Source organism: Aulonocara sp. 'chitande type north' Nkhata Bay, linkage group LG18 (assembly GCF_057382095.1).
Source record: "Aulonocara sp. 'chitande type north' Nkhata Bay isolate Kocher_YH1m ecotype deep benthic linkage group LG18, A_spYH_male_GT1.1, whole genome shotgun sequence".
NCBI classification, from domain to species: domain Eukaryota; kingdom Metazoa; phylum Chordata; class Actinopteri; order Cichliformes; family Cichlidae; genus Aulonocara; species Aulonocara sp. 'chitande type north' Nkhata Bay.
The window spans coordinates 18,631,811-18,648,484 of record NC_141361.1 but is presented as its reverse complement, the minus strand read 5'-3'; the positions used below and the strand labels follow the sequence as shown (position 1 = coordinate 18,648,484).

General features: G+C 41.9%; 1 protein-coding gene across 1 annotated transcript in view; it reads left to right on the top strand.

The window, feature by feature from the left end:
* Nucleotides 1-16,674, top strand: part of tns3 (tensin 3) — a 32,828-nt gene that overhangs the window by 9,750 nt on the left and 6,404 nt on the right. The window contains exons 6-18 of the mRNA XM_086273542.1: nucleotides 307-390; nucleotides 1,225-1,337; nucleotides 1,839-1,899; nucleotides 2,094-2,169; nucleotides 2,259-2,388; nucleotides 2,640-2,705; nucleotides 4,519-4,620; nucleotides 9,126-10,328; nucleotides 13,645-13,802; nucleotides 13,898-14,015; nucleotides 14,451-14,534; nucleotides 15,898-16,027; nucleotides 16,131-16,654. Of these exons, the coding sequence (XP_086129668.1) occupies nucleotides 307-390; nucleotides 1,225-1,337; nucleotides 1,839-1,899; nucleotides 2,094-2,169; nucleotides 2,259-2,388; nucleotides 2,640-2,705; nucleotides 4,519-4,620; nucleotides 9,126-10,328; nucleotides 13,645-13,802; nucleotides 13,898-14,015; nucleotides 14,451-14,534; nucleotides 15,898-16,027; nucleotides 16,131-16,654 (2,849 nt within the window). The remainder of the gene's footprint in view (nucleotides 1-306; nucleotides 391-1,224; nucleotides 1,338-1,838; nucleotides 1,900-2,093; nucleotides 2,170-2,258; nucleotides 2,389-2,639; nucleotides 2,706-4,518; nucleotides 4,621-9,125; nucleotides 10,329-13,644; nucleotides 13,803-13,897; nucleotides 14,016-14,450; nucleotides 14,535-15,897; nucleotides 16,028-16,130; nucleotides 16,655-16,674) is intronic.

Genomic DNA, 16,674 nt, shown 5'->3' with positions numbered 1-16,674 from the left:
TGTCTGAATAGCCAAGCTGCGCACACACTCTGGCCTCTCTGTGTCCTCCTCTCCCCCTCTGTGTTTACTTAAAGCTGGCATTCCCTTCCTCTCTGTTGGAATCCTCTGTTTCTCTGGTTACTTTCCCTCTTGTCTATGCATGTATGCATGCATGTGTGTGTGTGTGTGTGTGTGTCTCTGTGTATGTATGCATTGCCTTAATTGGATGTTACAGTCCACACTATTCAATTATAGAGGAGAGTATAATCTTTCTCTTGAGTCATAATTACCTAAAGCGTTTTACGCGTCTCTCTCTTTCTGTCAAAGTGCTGACCAGGCGTTGGACCGCTTCGCCATGAGGAAATACTACGATGATAAGGTCTCAGCTCTGATGACACCTTCACAGAAGCGGTAAGACCCAAAACATAAGCACGCCCTTCCGTTTGGTAATAGAGCTCTAGCAGTGTGTTTGGCTCCTCATTGACCCACCTCTCCATCCAAACAATCAGATCCCAGACCCAGCTGATACCATACAATTCATTCAGTCCCCATGCTGTTTGTTTACTTTTTGAGCTGACAGCTAGTCATTGTTTATCATTTTAATAGGATCCCATGGTAACCTGATGTAATCGTAAACCTACATATCTCGCTCGCACTCATGGCTCTTGGGCAAAACTGGTTTATCATTTCTGTCTAGTCTCTTTGCTTATCAGTGATAAACAGTAATGATGACAGTTACTGTTTTCTAGAGATGCTAGACAGCAGATTCTGATTTATTTCAACAGAGTCGTGTTGGCCGTTTTCTTTTTCCCCCCCCTCACATATTTAGCATAAGCAAAGCTGATGTGCCATTCTCACCTTGCAAAAAAAGCAAATAAGCCTGTTTTTCCAAAATGCTGAAGTGCTGTCAGGTTTGGAAAAAATATCTTAGCGATATCACTTTACCTGTGAAAAATACATCTTTTTTTACAGAAAGGTCTGTAATAGAATCAGGGGTATTTACTAGGCAAGGTCAATGTAATGAAAAGATATTATCAAGTTGCATTATGGGTGTTGAATGAGCCAACATTTGGAGACTGACTGTAGTGGCTAAACGACAGGATATCTTGGCTTCAATGAACAATGACATTGTTCTTTTTATATCTCACTTTTCAGTCCCCCTTCGCATTGAATATGTAATACTAAATCACTGAAGCAATACAAAGTCTTGTGTAATGTTGATATCCACCTCCGCTTTCCTCTCAGGTACGTTTGGATCCTCAACAGCCTGCTAAGCGGATCCATGAAGATCAATGCCTCCCCCTTGTTCATGCACTGCGTCATCCTTCACGGGATTCCAGATTTCAACTCCGCAAGAGGTTAAACACATATTGTTTATCACTGTATATTGTTTCAAAGAAAATACCATCACTTCTAGCATGGCACAAAGAAAGGAATTCGGAGACAGCCACATCAGAGTTCGAGGGGTAAACAAAAGTGGAGTCTGATTGGAACCGTGTCTCTCTTTTTCCAACTCTCACAAGCATGCTCAAACAGATAGAGGTTGTTTACATAAACAGAACTGAAGAAATGAACTTCCCAGTTCCAAGTGAAACCATGGGAACACACACATGCGCATTTTCGTGTGTACACGTAAATTGCTGTTTTCACTAATTTTACTGAAACAACAAAAAGGTTTTCATCACATCGTGGAGCTCAAATCCCTTTCTCACAGCAGCAGCTTATCACACTTCAGCTGTGAGCAAAACAAGCCAGGAAGCATCTCCTGAATATTTTAGCTAACTGGTTTCTCGAGGTCTTGATAAGAAGGAACCTGTGACTAACATTTTGAAAACACTTTGTCCTTTTTTTATATATAGTGTGCTGTCCTTACATCAAGGTCTACCAGGGAATGCAAGCAGTGTATTCATCTGGATTCTAGTAAGTAGCTTACACATGTGGTACAGTAATTTGAACATTATAGTTTACTTCAAAGTATGTAGGAAGGCTTTAAAGCAGTTTTCTGTTTTAGTTAGTTTAATGTTAATTTGAATTAGTTACTGCTTTCTGTAAATATCTGTAATTGCTTCCACACTCCGGCTCCATGCGACAGACTTCTGTTGTTTTTGTTTAAGTCACATTGGTCCAGGCCACAGAGACCGTGTATGCATCATGCTGGAGCCTGCGCAGCTCCTAAAAGGGGACATCATGGTAGGGAAAAAAAACAAACTGCGTTTTCAGAAGTTGCGAAATCTGCGCTTTTGTATTCATTGTGACATTTGTTTTTTTGTCTCTCGTAGATTAAATGCTATCATAAAAGTGAGGTGACTTCAGAGCGTGAGGTTATTTTCCGGGTGCAGTTTCACACGGGAGCAGTACAGGGTTACAACCTGATGTTTGAAAAAGAGGACATGGAGACTGCCAACAAAGGTAGACCTAGAAAAAAAAATCCCATGAACAGATCTCATCACCCCGCTGATAGTAAACAGCAACTCCTCAACTCTGCACAGCATCTGCGAGGTTCAGCTTGAACTTAATTTAGACATGCTGCTTTTAGACCAATAATTTGGTTTCCCCAAACATGTTACAATTACCGAGAGAGCTGCAAACTAACAGCAACTTTCATCTTACTGGTTCTGGCTCTCATTTATGCACTTCTCTCCTTTGTGCTGTCAATTCAGACCCCAGATTTCCAGATTATGGTAAAGTGGAGCTGGTTTTCTCCGAGGGACCAGAGAAGATCCCAGGTAGACTTCTAACTCTTTATCTTTATTTAAAATTACTATAGGGAGTAGTAGGAAAATTTGAAAACCAGATACAATGTTCTCTTCTACTTTTTTACGTGCTGTCCCCTCCTCTGGTCATCTCCCTCTGCCCCCTGATGAGAAGGGAAATGTAGTGTGAAGTGTGTGCTGACAGAGAGGCAAAGAAGCACAGCATGAGCTGCAACAGAGGCCCCACAAACTATGTGGGGCCTCTGTGCAGGTCTGGTATACAATGAAATGTATATATTTCTATTGTCTGCTCTGTTTTTGATTAAGTCTTTTGGTCATCAGCCATATTGTGGTGGCACTTTCTATTACAGCTTGGTAATAATGTGGTTCCTGAGGGGTAATAAGAAGGTAATAATATGGAAATAACAAGTTATTAACACTTAAATACCAAGAATACCGAGTAATAACTAGGTAATATGTTCTGTCAACAGTGGTTATACTTGAGTAATATTAAACTGATATTTACATATTTAGGAAAGAAGTGTGGAAACAAACTGCATTGGTTGACAGCACTACTTAGTAATAAAATAGGGCTATAAGTTATATAATAACAATATAATCACCTTCTAGCAATAACATAGTAACATCTGAGCATGTGAATTTTTATATACTGAAATATACTGAATACTAATATTAGTTGATTGTGCTTTGTTTCTCCTCTAAGGTAGCAGTTTAAATATTGTTTTTGCCGCTGTGGCTAATGACGTGGACAATGAGCAGTAGTTTATGTGTAATAACCAGCAATCATGAGTGTAAAATACAAAACTTCACATTTTTAGTAATGTTTCCTGCATTTAAACCTAGGACTCTAAAAATATGTCAGTATTTGCTAGATGTAAGTAAATAATAATGACTCAAGCGTGGGTTTATGCTATACAGCTTATTTGTTGCTACACTAATAGAATACAGGCCACTCTGGTTCTGACAAGAGTTGAGTAAATGCAAGAAGAAAATGAGCACCCTTTAACATCCTGACCATATGACAGCTCAGCTTGGCTGCCTTTTAATAATAAAACAGTTTCTCTGAATATGAATTTGCGTTTTCATTTGTAATAGCATTCAGCTTGTTTGAAGTTACATATTCTACCAAGGTTACCAAGCTGTAATAGAAAGAGCTACCAATAATATTTTTGCTGATGATTTGGGGTCTTAAATAAAAACCTTAATTTTATTTTATCTTAGTTTGTAGTCAGCCCACAAATTAAATAAAATAGTTTCTTTAAAAGGCAGCACGGTGGCACGGTGGTTAGCACTGTTGCCGCACAGCAAGAAGGTCCTGAGTTCAATTCCACCATCAGGCCGGGGCCTTTCTGTGTGGAGTTTGCATGTTCTCCCCGTGTTTGCGTGGGTTCCCTCCGGGTACTCCGGCTTCCTCCCACCATCCAAAGACGTGCAGCTTGTGGGGATAGGTTAATTGGATAATCCAAATTACCACTAGGTGTGAAAGTGAGTGCGAATGGTTGTCTGTCTCTGTGTGTTGGCCCTGCGACAGACTGGCGACCTGTCCAGGGTGTACCCCGACAGCTGGGATAGGCTCCAGCCCCCCCCCCCCGCGACCCTGAAAAGGATAAGCGGAAGTGAATGGATGGATGGAGTTTCTTTAAAATTTAAAAATAAAAATGTTCAGAAATGACATGGCTTTCCTGCTATCAGATTAATGAGAAGGGTCAGTGCTACTTTCCAGTCACTTTACGATATATATGACACTACAGCCAGCTTAACATAGCATGCAAACTGGACAGTAATGTGTGTGTTTGTTTGTTTTTTTGGGTTTTTTTTATTCCAGGTGCTGACAAGTGGAAAAATGGAGGAGATGTTATTGTGGACTACAACACAGCAGATCCTCTAACTCGCTGGGACTCGTACCAGAACATCTGTGATGGCGAAGGTACTGTTGTGATGCCTCAGTGGTCTTTACATGACTCACAAGACTAGTATTCATCCAACTTTATTTCCTTATCATTTTCCCAGCTTGCAGTGCGTTCTTTCTCTTTTACATTTACATGAACACATGCACCCTTTTTTTTTTTTTTTTTTTTTTTTTTTTTTTTCCCTCTCTTGGTTATTAACCCCCCTTGACAGGGCCTGTTGTGCATGTTAGTGAGTGGCTACAGCGTGATCGCAATAACATCGACGCAGTCACCACTACATGTTATGGGTGTTTCTATAGGAGTGGGACTTCAATCCAAGTTATGACACTTTCGAAGCTAAACTTACCTTTTAGACTTCAGGGTGATGGAGATGGCATGGAGTGTGTCTGTGTGAGGGAGAGGGAGGATTGTTGTTGTACGCAGGAAATGCTGGGTTCAAAGGAAGAGCAGTCAGTTCTCAGGAGATTTCTGTTTTGTTGTTTCATGAAATGAAAGGCATGCTTTAACCCACTCACACATACACACTCTCACTACCGCCCACACACATACACACGCACATATATATATATATATATATATGTGCGGGTATATATACATTCTCACACACACACACACACACACAGAGCCACCCTGTCAGGGCGTCCCGTCCTAGCTGTGGTTGTTGCTCTCCACTCGACCACAGAATTCACAACAACCTCCCAGAATAGAGCAACGTGGTAGTGGCATTAAAACACAGATCCACCCTGTTCCAGAATTCATTGAGTGTTTTTATAAGCTAAGTTCAGCATGCCTTTTTTTTTTTTTGCTTTTTTTTTTTGCTTTCATTTGAAATACTCCAATAGATTTCTTCATGCTCACTTGTGGGAATGCAATAAAAACACAACCACTCAAATTTAAGAATTCATCAAAGCAAAGCAATGACAACAACAAAGAAGCATTTTTTTCTATTGCCTCGATTCCCGAGCATTCATGTGGGATATTTACAGCCTTATTTTTCTCATGTAAACGCTACATTTGAGAAGCAAGACTAGGAGCTTTGTTGGAATTCTACATCCACTTACCACCCCGTCTTCTGGCAGGACTAGTTTACCTCCGTGAGGCTGTCACTCGGAGCTTCTTCAGGAGGAGGAAGTCTAGGAAACGTTTGCCACTTTAGTGCTAATATTTTGAAAAGAAAACCTCATTTACTTCAGTGGCTTTTCTTCAATCGTCAGTGTGTGTTTATCTCCTTGTGTGAATTGATGGCTAACAAAATTGTTAATTCAAGAAAGGTTGTTGACTATTTATTTATTTTATTTTTTTTAAATGTATGTGGCGGCAGTGTTGGTTTTTTTTGTTTTTTTGGGTTTTTTTTGTTTTTTTTTTTTAAATTTAAATAGAAAGGCGGATATCCATGGAAATGTCTCCTCTTTGCTGTAAATAATCCAGCATTTTTCATTGGACTTTTTCCCTAATTAAATGCACTTCTGTATAATATGGTCACAGCAACCAATATATAATGTCCTAATTATAACATAGAATACAAATAGTTCAAAAATGTTAGTCCACATTAAATGAAAGCAGATCCTGTAAAAGTTGATTAAATGGTTTTGGAAAGGTTTTGAATGATACTTTGATACTTGAAATCCTCTGACAAATTAACTAAAAAAATGGTTAGATGTCTTTTTTTTTATTTCTTTTTAAATCATAGACGGTTACATTTTGTTTTTGTCTTCTTCTGAAGTGATGATTTGGACTTGAGGGTGAAGTGTCAAATTAACTATGGAGCAAGCTGTGTTATTTGCCAAATTACATTCACTTTATTTTAAAAATAAGCTACAAAATGCACAAATCCTATAAAACTGTTTAAAAGGTCAAGTTCAGTGACATATTAGTTGAGTGTCTAGTGTTTCTTTCCTCTGTAAAGTTGAGCATCTTAACATGAGATGGGAGATTGACTCATATTTGGAAGAATCGCATGAACTTTAATTTTCAACACTTGTGCATTGGTTTTATGAAGCGTGGAGAATCTCAATTTAACTAAGTATATTGAATTTTAGGAAAGACTAGCATCAGATATACACCTATAAAATGAAACCTTTGACTTAAGGCACTGAAAGACTGTATCTCTTCTGTTTCTGATTACTGTGTTGACCATGTCAACTCCAAAACTAAGAAAATAAAACTTTCCTCATGGTGAGATACTGCTAGGGTTGAGTATTGTTCAATAATAGTCATTATTTGTTCATCTCTTTGTACAGTGGAATTTAAAGTGATTCCCTGTGTGCGGCAGTATACAGATCGTAGGCACATGCAGAAGGCTGGGTGGAAGCAAATGAGGATGCTCATCATCATTATGTGTTTGACTCACATTTTTGGCATTCGTGGGGTGCAGGATGGTAGTAACTGAGAAGGAATGGAAAGGGTTGGGTAATTGCATAGGCATACACAACCAGACCTCCTCCTGTGATACAAAAGCAGCTGGAGGAGCAGTCCTGGTTTCGCTGCTTTCGTGCACTGTAATTGGTAGATTATTCAGAGACTGACCATACCACAACAGCCAAAATGATGAATGCTTGATGTAAATGGTTTGACTGATTTTCTTAGGTTTGCTACCTAAAAACACGTTTGGTAAACCATCTATGGCTTTCTTAATGTCAAGATTGGTAAAACTGTTTTGAAAACAATGCGTGAACCCCGTAATTGGGTTTGAGGCACATCTGTTTCTTGCCTGCATTGTGCATGAGGGCATCGGGCGTGTAATTTCACGACACACAAGAGTAAAAGAAAAACAAACTTGGCTGCCACTTTTCGTGAAATTTGCCCCGAGGTCCCTGCAGACGCTAATGACTGCTTTAATTGAAAAGTGTTATTTTGAGGAGCGAAAATTTCTTGAAGTACAAGAATGTTGTTTTCATTCTTTGATCTTCTCTGGCCTGCCCTCTCTCTTTTCTTTCATTCCCTGATTTTTTTTTTTTCTTCTTCCCCCTCTTCTCTCCCCTATGGGGTAGTCCCCTAACGCAAGGCAAGAGGTTGAGGCGGGCTGGTTTCCTCCAGCCCGCCTCAGCTCCTTAGTCCCGCCTCACTTGTTTACATTCCTCTGCCCTTATTTGGAAAACTCAAGGTCTCCCCTCGCCACCACCCCAGCCCTCCCTCTTCCCTTGTATAGAGTGCAAACACCTTCCTGGCAGTGAAAGAAAGCAGGGCCAACTTATTCGAAGTCTCTGAATTTGCCCCTTACGATTACCTGCGTGTTAAAAACAATGTCTGCTCCTCTGTGCATTCATCGCCTGTTCAGCTCTTCAAGTTTTATTTCACCGGAGGCTGGGATTGTCTTGTTTGCTTACCTGGCAGGGACCGTGAAGGTAAGAGATTTTATTCTGCAGCCAAATGGGTGGCCATGAAGGAGGAGGCAAGGTGTGGGGGGGTGGTGATGATGAGAGGGATTGATGAAGAAAGATGGCTAGTATTCAGATTCAAACCCGCTTAAACCTTAGTAGAAGGAATTTCCACTAAGACTGGGGGGGAAAAAATCCCAGCAGCACATGCCTGAAAGCAGTGTTAAAAAGTGCATTTTGTGTGACGGGAGGGACAAATCATGCAGAGAGAGGGAGGGGGGCTTTTATCATGCATGTCTGGCATTCAAATCCTCTGGTTGTGGATTGACTGAAAAGCAAGTACTTTAAAGCAGTAGGCTAAGGAAGAATTGTAGGAGTCATGTTCCCTGCTCTCTTTTGTTGTAGCGGAGGGAGAGTGACAGTGAGACGGCAGTTCTGCTTACTTGGCAACATTGTTCCCTCACCCTTGGAATTCAACTCCAGACCTCATTTTGCAAGATGTCTAGCGTGGCTGAAACCAGACTTTTCTATTGTCGTGCATGCCGTGATTTAGCTCGGCCTTTCAAAATGACTGACCTCTTGAGATTTATCTGTTACTTCTGAGGATTAAGGAGCTTGTTTGGACATATGCTGAGGGTCAAGGGGCAAGAGCGAGGGAGTTGGGTGGCTTCATCACAGCTGGGTGAGGAATGCAGGGGTCAGAGAAGATCCACAGCTGTCCGACTGTTGCAGCAGCAGATAGAAGACTTCACATCTCATATATAATCTATATAATGAAGAACACCTTTTGCCTGTTATACACGCTACTCTACTACTGCTACTACTAAACAAGCACTCTAACAGTTGGCCTATTGGGAATGGATGAGTGGAATATCTTTAGTTGAAGTAAGTTTAGATTACAGAAAAAATATGTGGTTGAGTCTACATAACATTACACTTTTTTCCCAACACATCTAATTTAATGGCTTGTCTCAGTTCAGTATTATAAGTCACATCTCTCTCTTCTTGTACTCTGTGTTGTAGTCTCTGTTGTCATGGTCATGTGAGGCGTGAGTGTTTGGCGTCTGTAGCGAGTCTTCTCGTTAACAGAGTCTTCTCTTGTCTGTGGTTTCTTGTCCCGTTTGTGCGTCTCTGCTGTTTGTGCGTCTCTGTGTGTGCCCATACCAGCTGACTGTATGAAGCGCCGCATCTCTTCTGTTTTGCAGCACCACGATCTCAAGGCCTAACACAGGACAGGACGGCAAACAAGAGGAGCCCCACCAGAGGAAACGTCGTGCTGGCCCAAGGGCCGCGCACAACCTCCGCAACCTCTAGCCCTGACCACAGTGACCACGCTCTCTCTGTCAGTAGTGACTCAGGCTTATCTAGCACTTCCCTGTGGGCGGACAAACCCACGCCTGTCGCCAGTGCTACCACCACCACCACCACCACCACCACCTCCGTCAAAGCTAACCAGGGACCAAGTCAGCAGGAAAAGGTCCAGCTAAAGCGCCTCCTGAGTGGTTTTGGCCTTGAGGATCCGTCACTGGAGGAGATGACTGACGAAGGCGCTAGAGTGGGCGTCCAGCAGGTAGTCCCAGCGCAGGTGCACATCAATGGAGACCCACAACCCCGAGAGAGGGAAACAGACATTCTTGATGATGAAGTCATTACAGGTCACGATCTGCACAGTGTGGACAGCTTGGGAACCTTGTCGTCATCGTGCCACAAGAGCAGCCAGAACTCCCTGCTGTCAGATGGCTTTGGGAGTCCTGGAGGAGAGGAGCAGCAAAGCCAAAGCCAGCACCACATCCACCATATCGCACCTCATCCTATCGAGGACTATGAGAGATCCTATGCTGAGGCTAGAAGGGGCTGTCTGAGCTACAGGAGCAACTCTATAGCCTCCTCTAATCCCAGCAATGCCCCTGTACCCCAGCAGCATGTCTACAGACAGGGAAGCTATTCCACACAGTCCTGGGTTCGGCAGCAGCAAATGGTTGCCGCGCAACACTTTACCTATATGCCAGAGGATGGAAACGATGCAGATCGATTCCACCGGAACAAGCAGGGTGGTAGTCTACCTAAAGCAGGCCTGCCCACTGAACCACAGGGCCTTACCAGGGACTCCGCAGCAGATCTTATTAGAAACGCAGCACCCCACAAAGAACAAACGTCGATAAACAACAACAATAACAACAAACGGGATGAGGAGTTCAAATCTCTCACGAAGGACATCGACAACTCCATCGACCAGCTCAATCAGCTGATCATGGACCTGGATCCCACGTTTGTGCCGAGCCACGGCAGCTCCATTAAGAGAAAAGGTGGAACACCGGTTAACGGCTCGGTCGGCAAATGTTCAAACGGCATCAACCTCAGATTCAGCGATAATAACTCAGCAGACCTGAAAAGCACACAGCAGACAGGTAAGATAGTCAGTCTGGGTGTGGTGGTGGTGGTGGTGGTGGTGATGGTGTTGATGTGGTGTTGTCCTGGAAAAAAACGTGTGACTAATCTCAGACAGGAAGTTGTTTGCCTTGATACAGCAAATAAACACAGAAAAAAAAAAAAATAAGCAGCAAGACCTATTTCATCCCAAGTTGTTTTTCTCCAGCACCATCCACTTTTCTTCCACTTCACTCAAGAGCGAACATAACAAAGCACACCTTCTCTCCCCTTCCCACCTGGCGTGTTTTAGGGGCAGAAATAGCAGGGTTGTTGCCAGGTTTTCAGATGTTTTCAGATATTTTCAGAGGAAAGAGCGCTGTCCTGACTTGTTTTTAGCTGTGTGTTTAGCTATCTGAGGGCGGGATCAATGTGGTACATGAAGACAGACAGAGCAGCTATCGTCCTCTCTTCTGAACCTTACCGTCTCAGTGTTTGTTAATAGAGATTTCATCGTGTGCACACAGATATGTCCACAATCAGTGACTATCGTGCACCGAAAGCTCGTTGTTGTGTATAGATGTTCAAAGCACCACATTTGAAATGTGCACTTCATTCCTTCATTTAACATTAATCATCTTTATTGCGTGCCGGTTGTAGTCAGCATCACGCTTCCATCTTTTCTTTTGAGTTCTTATCCATGATTCTGTGACGCTGAAACATCTGCTTTGATTGTTGTTAGACTTGCTGAGCAAACACGGGTTATGCAACACGATGGCTATAGTATCTACAATGATAAAGTTATTTCCTCTTTCTTCAAGTTGAAACTGATTCCTGGAGTCATGCTGAGATTCTTGAAAAGCTGCAAAAGAATTCACATTATCTCCTTCCGTACCTCTCTGCTTCTGTCTACATCTGTAAAATTTAATAGAGCCTAACATTTCTGATAAATATATTCAGAAACCAGAAAAAAAAACATACAGCATTTTTTTTTTAAATTAAAATGCAACATTTTTATTCATTTAGTGCAATTTTACTAAAAACTAGTAATGCAGAGGTAATTCAGAAAGCTATCTACGTGGATAAATCACAGCATGCATGCGTGGTTGTAGGAGGGGGGTGCAAAATAGGGAGGCCTGAGGAATTTCCAGAAGAGAAACAAGTCAGCCCGCAGGCGATGTTTCTTTCCGTTTGATTCAACAGGCATACCTGTCTGCACATATCCACTACATGGGTGCACCATTCCAAGTAAAAAAAAAAAAAAAAAAAAATGCCAAAGGCGCTAACTTTTCTAATTTGCAAATAACCTGTGGGAAGCATAAGAGTGTTTGTTTATAAAAGTTCTTCACGATATAGGATGTCTGTTTAAAGTTCATGCTTTGGGCCTTGTTTTTTGCACTTTCGAAGTTGCATCTAGGATCTATGCAGCTAGACGTCTTTTTTGCTTGTGTTCATCATGTTATTGCTTGTAGCTTCCATGCTGTTACTCTTTTAAGCATAACACTAGCTGTTTTTACACCTTAACGGAGTTAAAAGGCGTAAAAAGAATATTAGGGCTAAGGAGAGAAGTTGTGTTTTTTTGCTTATAGTGTTAACTAAAAATGATCATCTGAAATTCATTATTAGCCTGGTCAAGTGACAAGCAACATGAAAAGGCATTCATCAACATAATTCCAACATGGCACAAACTGCCTTATCGGTTATTGTCTAGGTATCCCTCCACAATACTGTAGATAATGTATTATACTTCCCATCCCATCCTTACTCTTGAAGTCATGACAGGTTGCAGAAATAATGGTCGATATGGTGCATTTTTCCACGAACACGATCGAGCTGTTTTTTGTTTGTTCATAAGCAGAGAGTGCTTGCTAGCGCTGTCCTTAGACGTTAAACGTGACAAAACTATTGAGGAAAAAACGCCGCGTATATATTGTTTACCATGACTCTGGTTTTACGTGGCCTATCAACACAATTTAAAAACTGGTATATATCACATTGTTGCTTTGTCATCTTAAAGTGGTCATGTGATTGGCTTACCACGACTAAGATATTCTTCCTCAGTCAAACAGCAACACTCATGCGATTGTTTTGCCCCCCTTAGCTCCAGGTGTTGTGCCAAAAAGTGATCATCTGCCAGAAAGTGATTGTCGTCTGCGGGAGCGCGCGCAGCCGCTGAAAGCTGTAGCGCCCAGATTACTTACGTAGTCAGCTACTTCCATGCAACTGATATAAGGTGCGGTCACCTGAACACAGTTTCAACCGTCTGTTTGTTGAAAAATAGTAACGCGACCTCATTTTCTTGTTCGTAATGGTAACGGCGTTGTAACGTTAGGAATTAGATTACTCGTTACTGAAAAAAGTAACGCCGTTATTCCCATCACTGTTAAAGTGGTTTAACAAGCAAAAAAAAAAAATCATCTGAAAATGATCAGCTACAAGGACTAGAACATAAGGGGGGAAAAGCAGCCAATGTCCAAAGAAAAACTTTAAAAGACCTTCAGAAAGCCTGGAGAACTATTCAAGATCATATTACAAATTTGGCCGCCTAGAACGAAAAATATAAAGAAATAAGGGGTGGCTCAAGAGTTTTGCAAAGTACTCTACATAGACCTGCAGTAAGAAGAAATAATGTCATCTATGCATACAGCTCTGTCTGTGTCATCTGTAGATCAGGCAAAGTGATTAATGAGGCAAGGCATTAGCATTCTTCAGGCCTGAGAGGTCAGAACTCACTGGGAGGGCTCAAATTAACACCCTGGTGCTGAGTGGCCACACTCTTCAGAGCAGTCACAACACTGAACACCCTTCACCCCGAATACACAATGAACACCATCTAGCTAGACCTCCGGCATTCCTCAGCTGTCCACTCAAAACATTACACAAGTGGCAAACCTTTTCACTTTTGTGCATGCCCAAATTCAGGTGTAACACATTCCCAAACTAATTGTGTTATCATAATATATAGTTATTCCTGTGCTATACTGTGTCTGATTTAAGGAGGCTAAGTAAGATGTAATTAAAAACTACCAACATGACAGAGGTGAAGACTGGAGGTTCCATTAAACTGCTTTGATATTGAAGAAATTTGCCATTTGATTCATTGTAATCAGAAAAAAAAGTGTTAGAAATACTGTGATTACTCTGTGTAACCATACTGCTTCAAAAAGTTTTTTAGGAATTCAGTTTAGACAAACCCTGTCTGCACTGTGCGTACTTTCCTCAAAGGTACCAAAGGTCAAAGCACCACTGTTTCTCATTGGTGTCTTTAAGGCACTTCACTTCCTTGAAAGCAGTGATGCATGTAAATCTGTTAACATTTAATGACCTTCTTGCTGCTGTCTACCTGTGTGTATGCAGCTGTCCAATCCAGTGACGGACGAGTGGGCATAACACAGACTCTGAGTTGCCAAGGAAGGGACGTCATAGATCATTCAGGCTTCTGTAACTCAAGATGGGCTGAAGCAGAGGAGTACAGAGGCCAGCAGAGATGTCCCCCCTGTGTGCCACAGTCCCAGGTAGATACAGCACATGTGTGCAGTATATTTAAATGACCTCTTTCCCTCTTAACTTTCAGTTCCGGTTATACATACGTGTGTAATGTTTGTTTCAGCATTCCATATTGTGTCGAAGTGACAGTGCGGATTACAGATCCAACGGCCCAGATGTAGATAATAGTGACATACCTCCACCCACTCCTGCATTCCCCATCTCTCCACCAACACCTTATGGTGAGTACACTGCAGTTCAGTTTTCATACATGCACTAAAGGCCTTAGGGAGATGTTTGCAATAATCTAGATGCCTACCACCATAGACGAATTGGAATAAGGATCAACCAGCCCTCTGATACAAATGCAGTTTGGCACCCATGTGATTTCCACCTGTGTCTGCTTGTGCAGTGTGAGAATAACATAATATTCAAGTTATGGTCTGTTCCCTGCCTGCTGGATGCTTTACTCAGATGCACCCCTCACCCAATCCATTACTTCCAGTATTGAGAATGTGACTGATTTGTGTCGTGTGCTCCATGTGAATACAGGCAGCGGTGGGCGATGATCCTACCAGCGTGGGGAAACAGCTTATTTGTCTCTGTAACTGTCACCGGATTTCTCAGCGCAGTTGATAATGTGTGTTGTCCCATGCTCATGTGCTTTGGGTTTTCAGTGAAAATCTTCTCAGAAGTGACTCACAACAGGAATACTCCATCTCCCAGCATGCAATCTTTTGGAGGCTACAGAACCGACCACGGTGGGTTCTTCAAAGTTCTTCAAACTGAGCTTGTTTTTGGGGTTTTTTTTGTCCATTTTCTGAGAAATTAAAATGAAATGACAGAAAAACAACACACCAATAATAATATACATGTATGTTTTTTAAGCATGTTTTCATTACAAAAGAGACAGGACAGGCATTTTGGATTTTTTTCTGCGTTATATTATAATAATGCTTGCATTGTTTTCTGTGCAACATCAGCCGTTTTGAGACAGATGGTAAAAGTTGTCTCGAAAGCAGGGAGATTCCTAACCATTGTCTGCCCTTCATGGTTGGTTTTTAAAGAATGTCTGCATGGTCACAACCTGCACAGAAAACCCCTTTTTTGGGACATAACTGTGTTGTTTTTTATATTAAAATCTTTTTTTTTTCCTTCATGTTTTACTTTGGTCTTTATCCAGTGCAGAAAAAAAATCCAGACTGTGAGATTGTTTTTAGAGACGGATGGATGGAGTTTAAGAAAGAGTGCATTTATAGCACTTTGTTCCTACAGGCCTGGTGGACTTTCCAGAATTCTTAAATGTTACCTTTTTTATATTTACTCTTTGTCATAGAGCTCTCTCAAAACTATGAAACTGATTTAAACGTCAATCTAAAGTCTGGTGTTTGATCCAATACAGAGATAAAATAGATCAAACCCGTTTGTTTCCATAGAGATCTACATTATGTCTAAAGGTTGTAGGTCCTGGGAGCAGATCTGTGTCCCTGCTGTGCCTCTTACTACCTCAGATATTCAGGCAAGAATCGCTGCATTCAGCCCTGCCACATCTCCATGGTTACTGTGGGTCAGGAAGAAAAACAACTTCTCCTCCCCATGAAAGTGTCTCTGTGTACACGAGCGGAAATGGGGACAAGAAGAAACCAGTTACTCTTTCAGCTTTGCACCTCTTGTTTCCATAAACCCAGAGAAAACCTGCCTGCAAAGACACAGTTTGAGTTTTTGGGGATGTCAGTGTGCCCAGACTGACTGAAATAAAGCTTTAGGTAATTGTTGGTGTAGGCGTTTAATTTGTAGCTACCGTTAAGTCTTATTTGCTGAACACCTGGGTGGGTATAAGGCCATACGAACAGTTCTGGTTACATTTCAACTACAATTGTAAGTATTTGTTACTTGAATGAACACCAACCTTTTTCCCTGTGATTTATTTCACGTGTTGCAGAAATTTTCTTTTAAACTTTTCAGAGCTGCTTTTTCTTTTCTTTTTTTTTTCTTTTTGCAGCTTTTCTCTCCATACTTATCCCTGCTTATGTTTGTGTTCTTTTAAAATTATAAAATGCATACCTTGACTCGGACTCTGTGCAGAAATGTGCTTTCTAACATTCTGTATTTCGTCTTACACAGAACCCAGGGAATATTCAGAGATCAACCATTTCGGAGTGGAGAGTTTGCCAGACCCCTCCATTAACTGCCACAGGACACAAAGTTCCTCATACTCTGCCTCTATTGTTGGGAGCCTTCAGCAGACAGACAGGTAGAGCTCTGACTTACACAAAAACTCCAAGCACCTTTTTTTTTTTAGATCCTGTGTTAACACCAGCAGTAATAAAATGCTCCCATAATCTGTTTTTCCCCAGTTCAAACAAGAACCAGCACTGGCCAGAGCATCCTGTCCTGAGCCACCACTCCTCTTTGAGTAGCTACCCCTCTGCAAGACAACCTCTGCCACACTCCGTGTCACTGGACTATGGCCACCACTCTCCTCCCCTTAACCACCCCCACATCCACCCTGCCCCGAATGCTCACAGCTCTCCTCGAAGCAACCAGCGAAGCCATATGGCTAACTATACTCTCAACCATAGTCCTGCTCAAAGCTTTGAGGAACAGGATGACTCGTGTCTCGGCTATGGCGCAGACTGTCCAAACCTGGACAGGGATCTTTTACCCTCAATGGATGGGCAGAATCAGTTAGCACAAATGCAGCCTCCACTTCTGCCTGAAAAGAAGAGGACGTCAGATGGGGAGCATTCGCTGGGAACAGCCTCTCCAGCCCTCAGTGGATTCTCAAGTCCCCACAGTGGTAGCTCCCTGAGTATTCCTTTCCCTAACATCTTGCCTGACTTGTCAGCTCAGACGCCAGGCACAGCCTCACCTCTGCCAGGTAAGCTAGGGTCTGCTAAA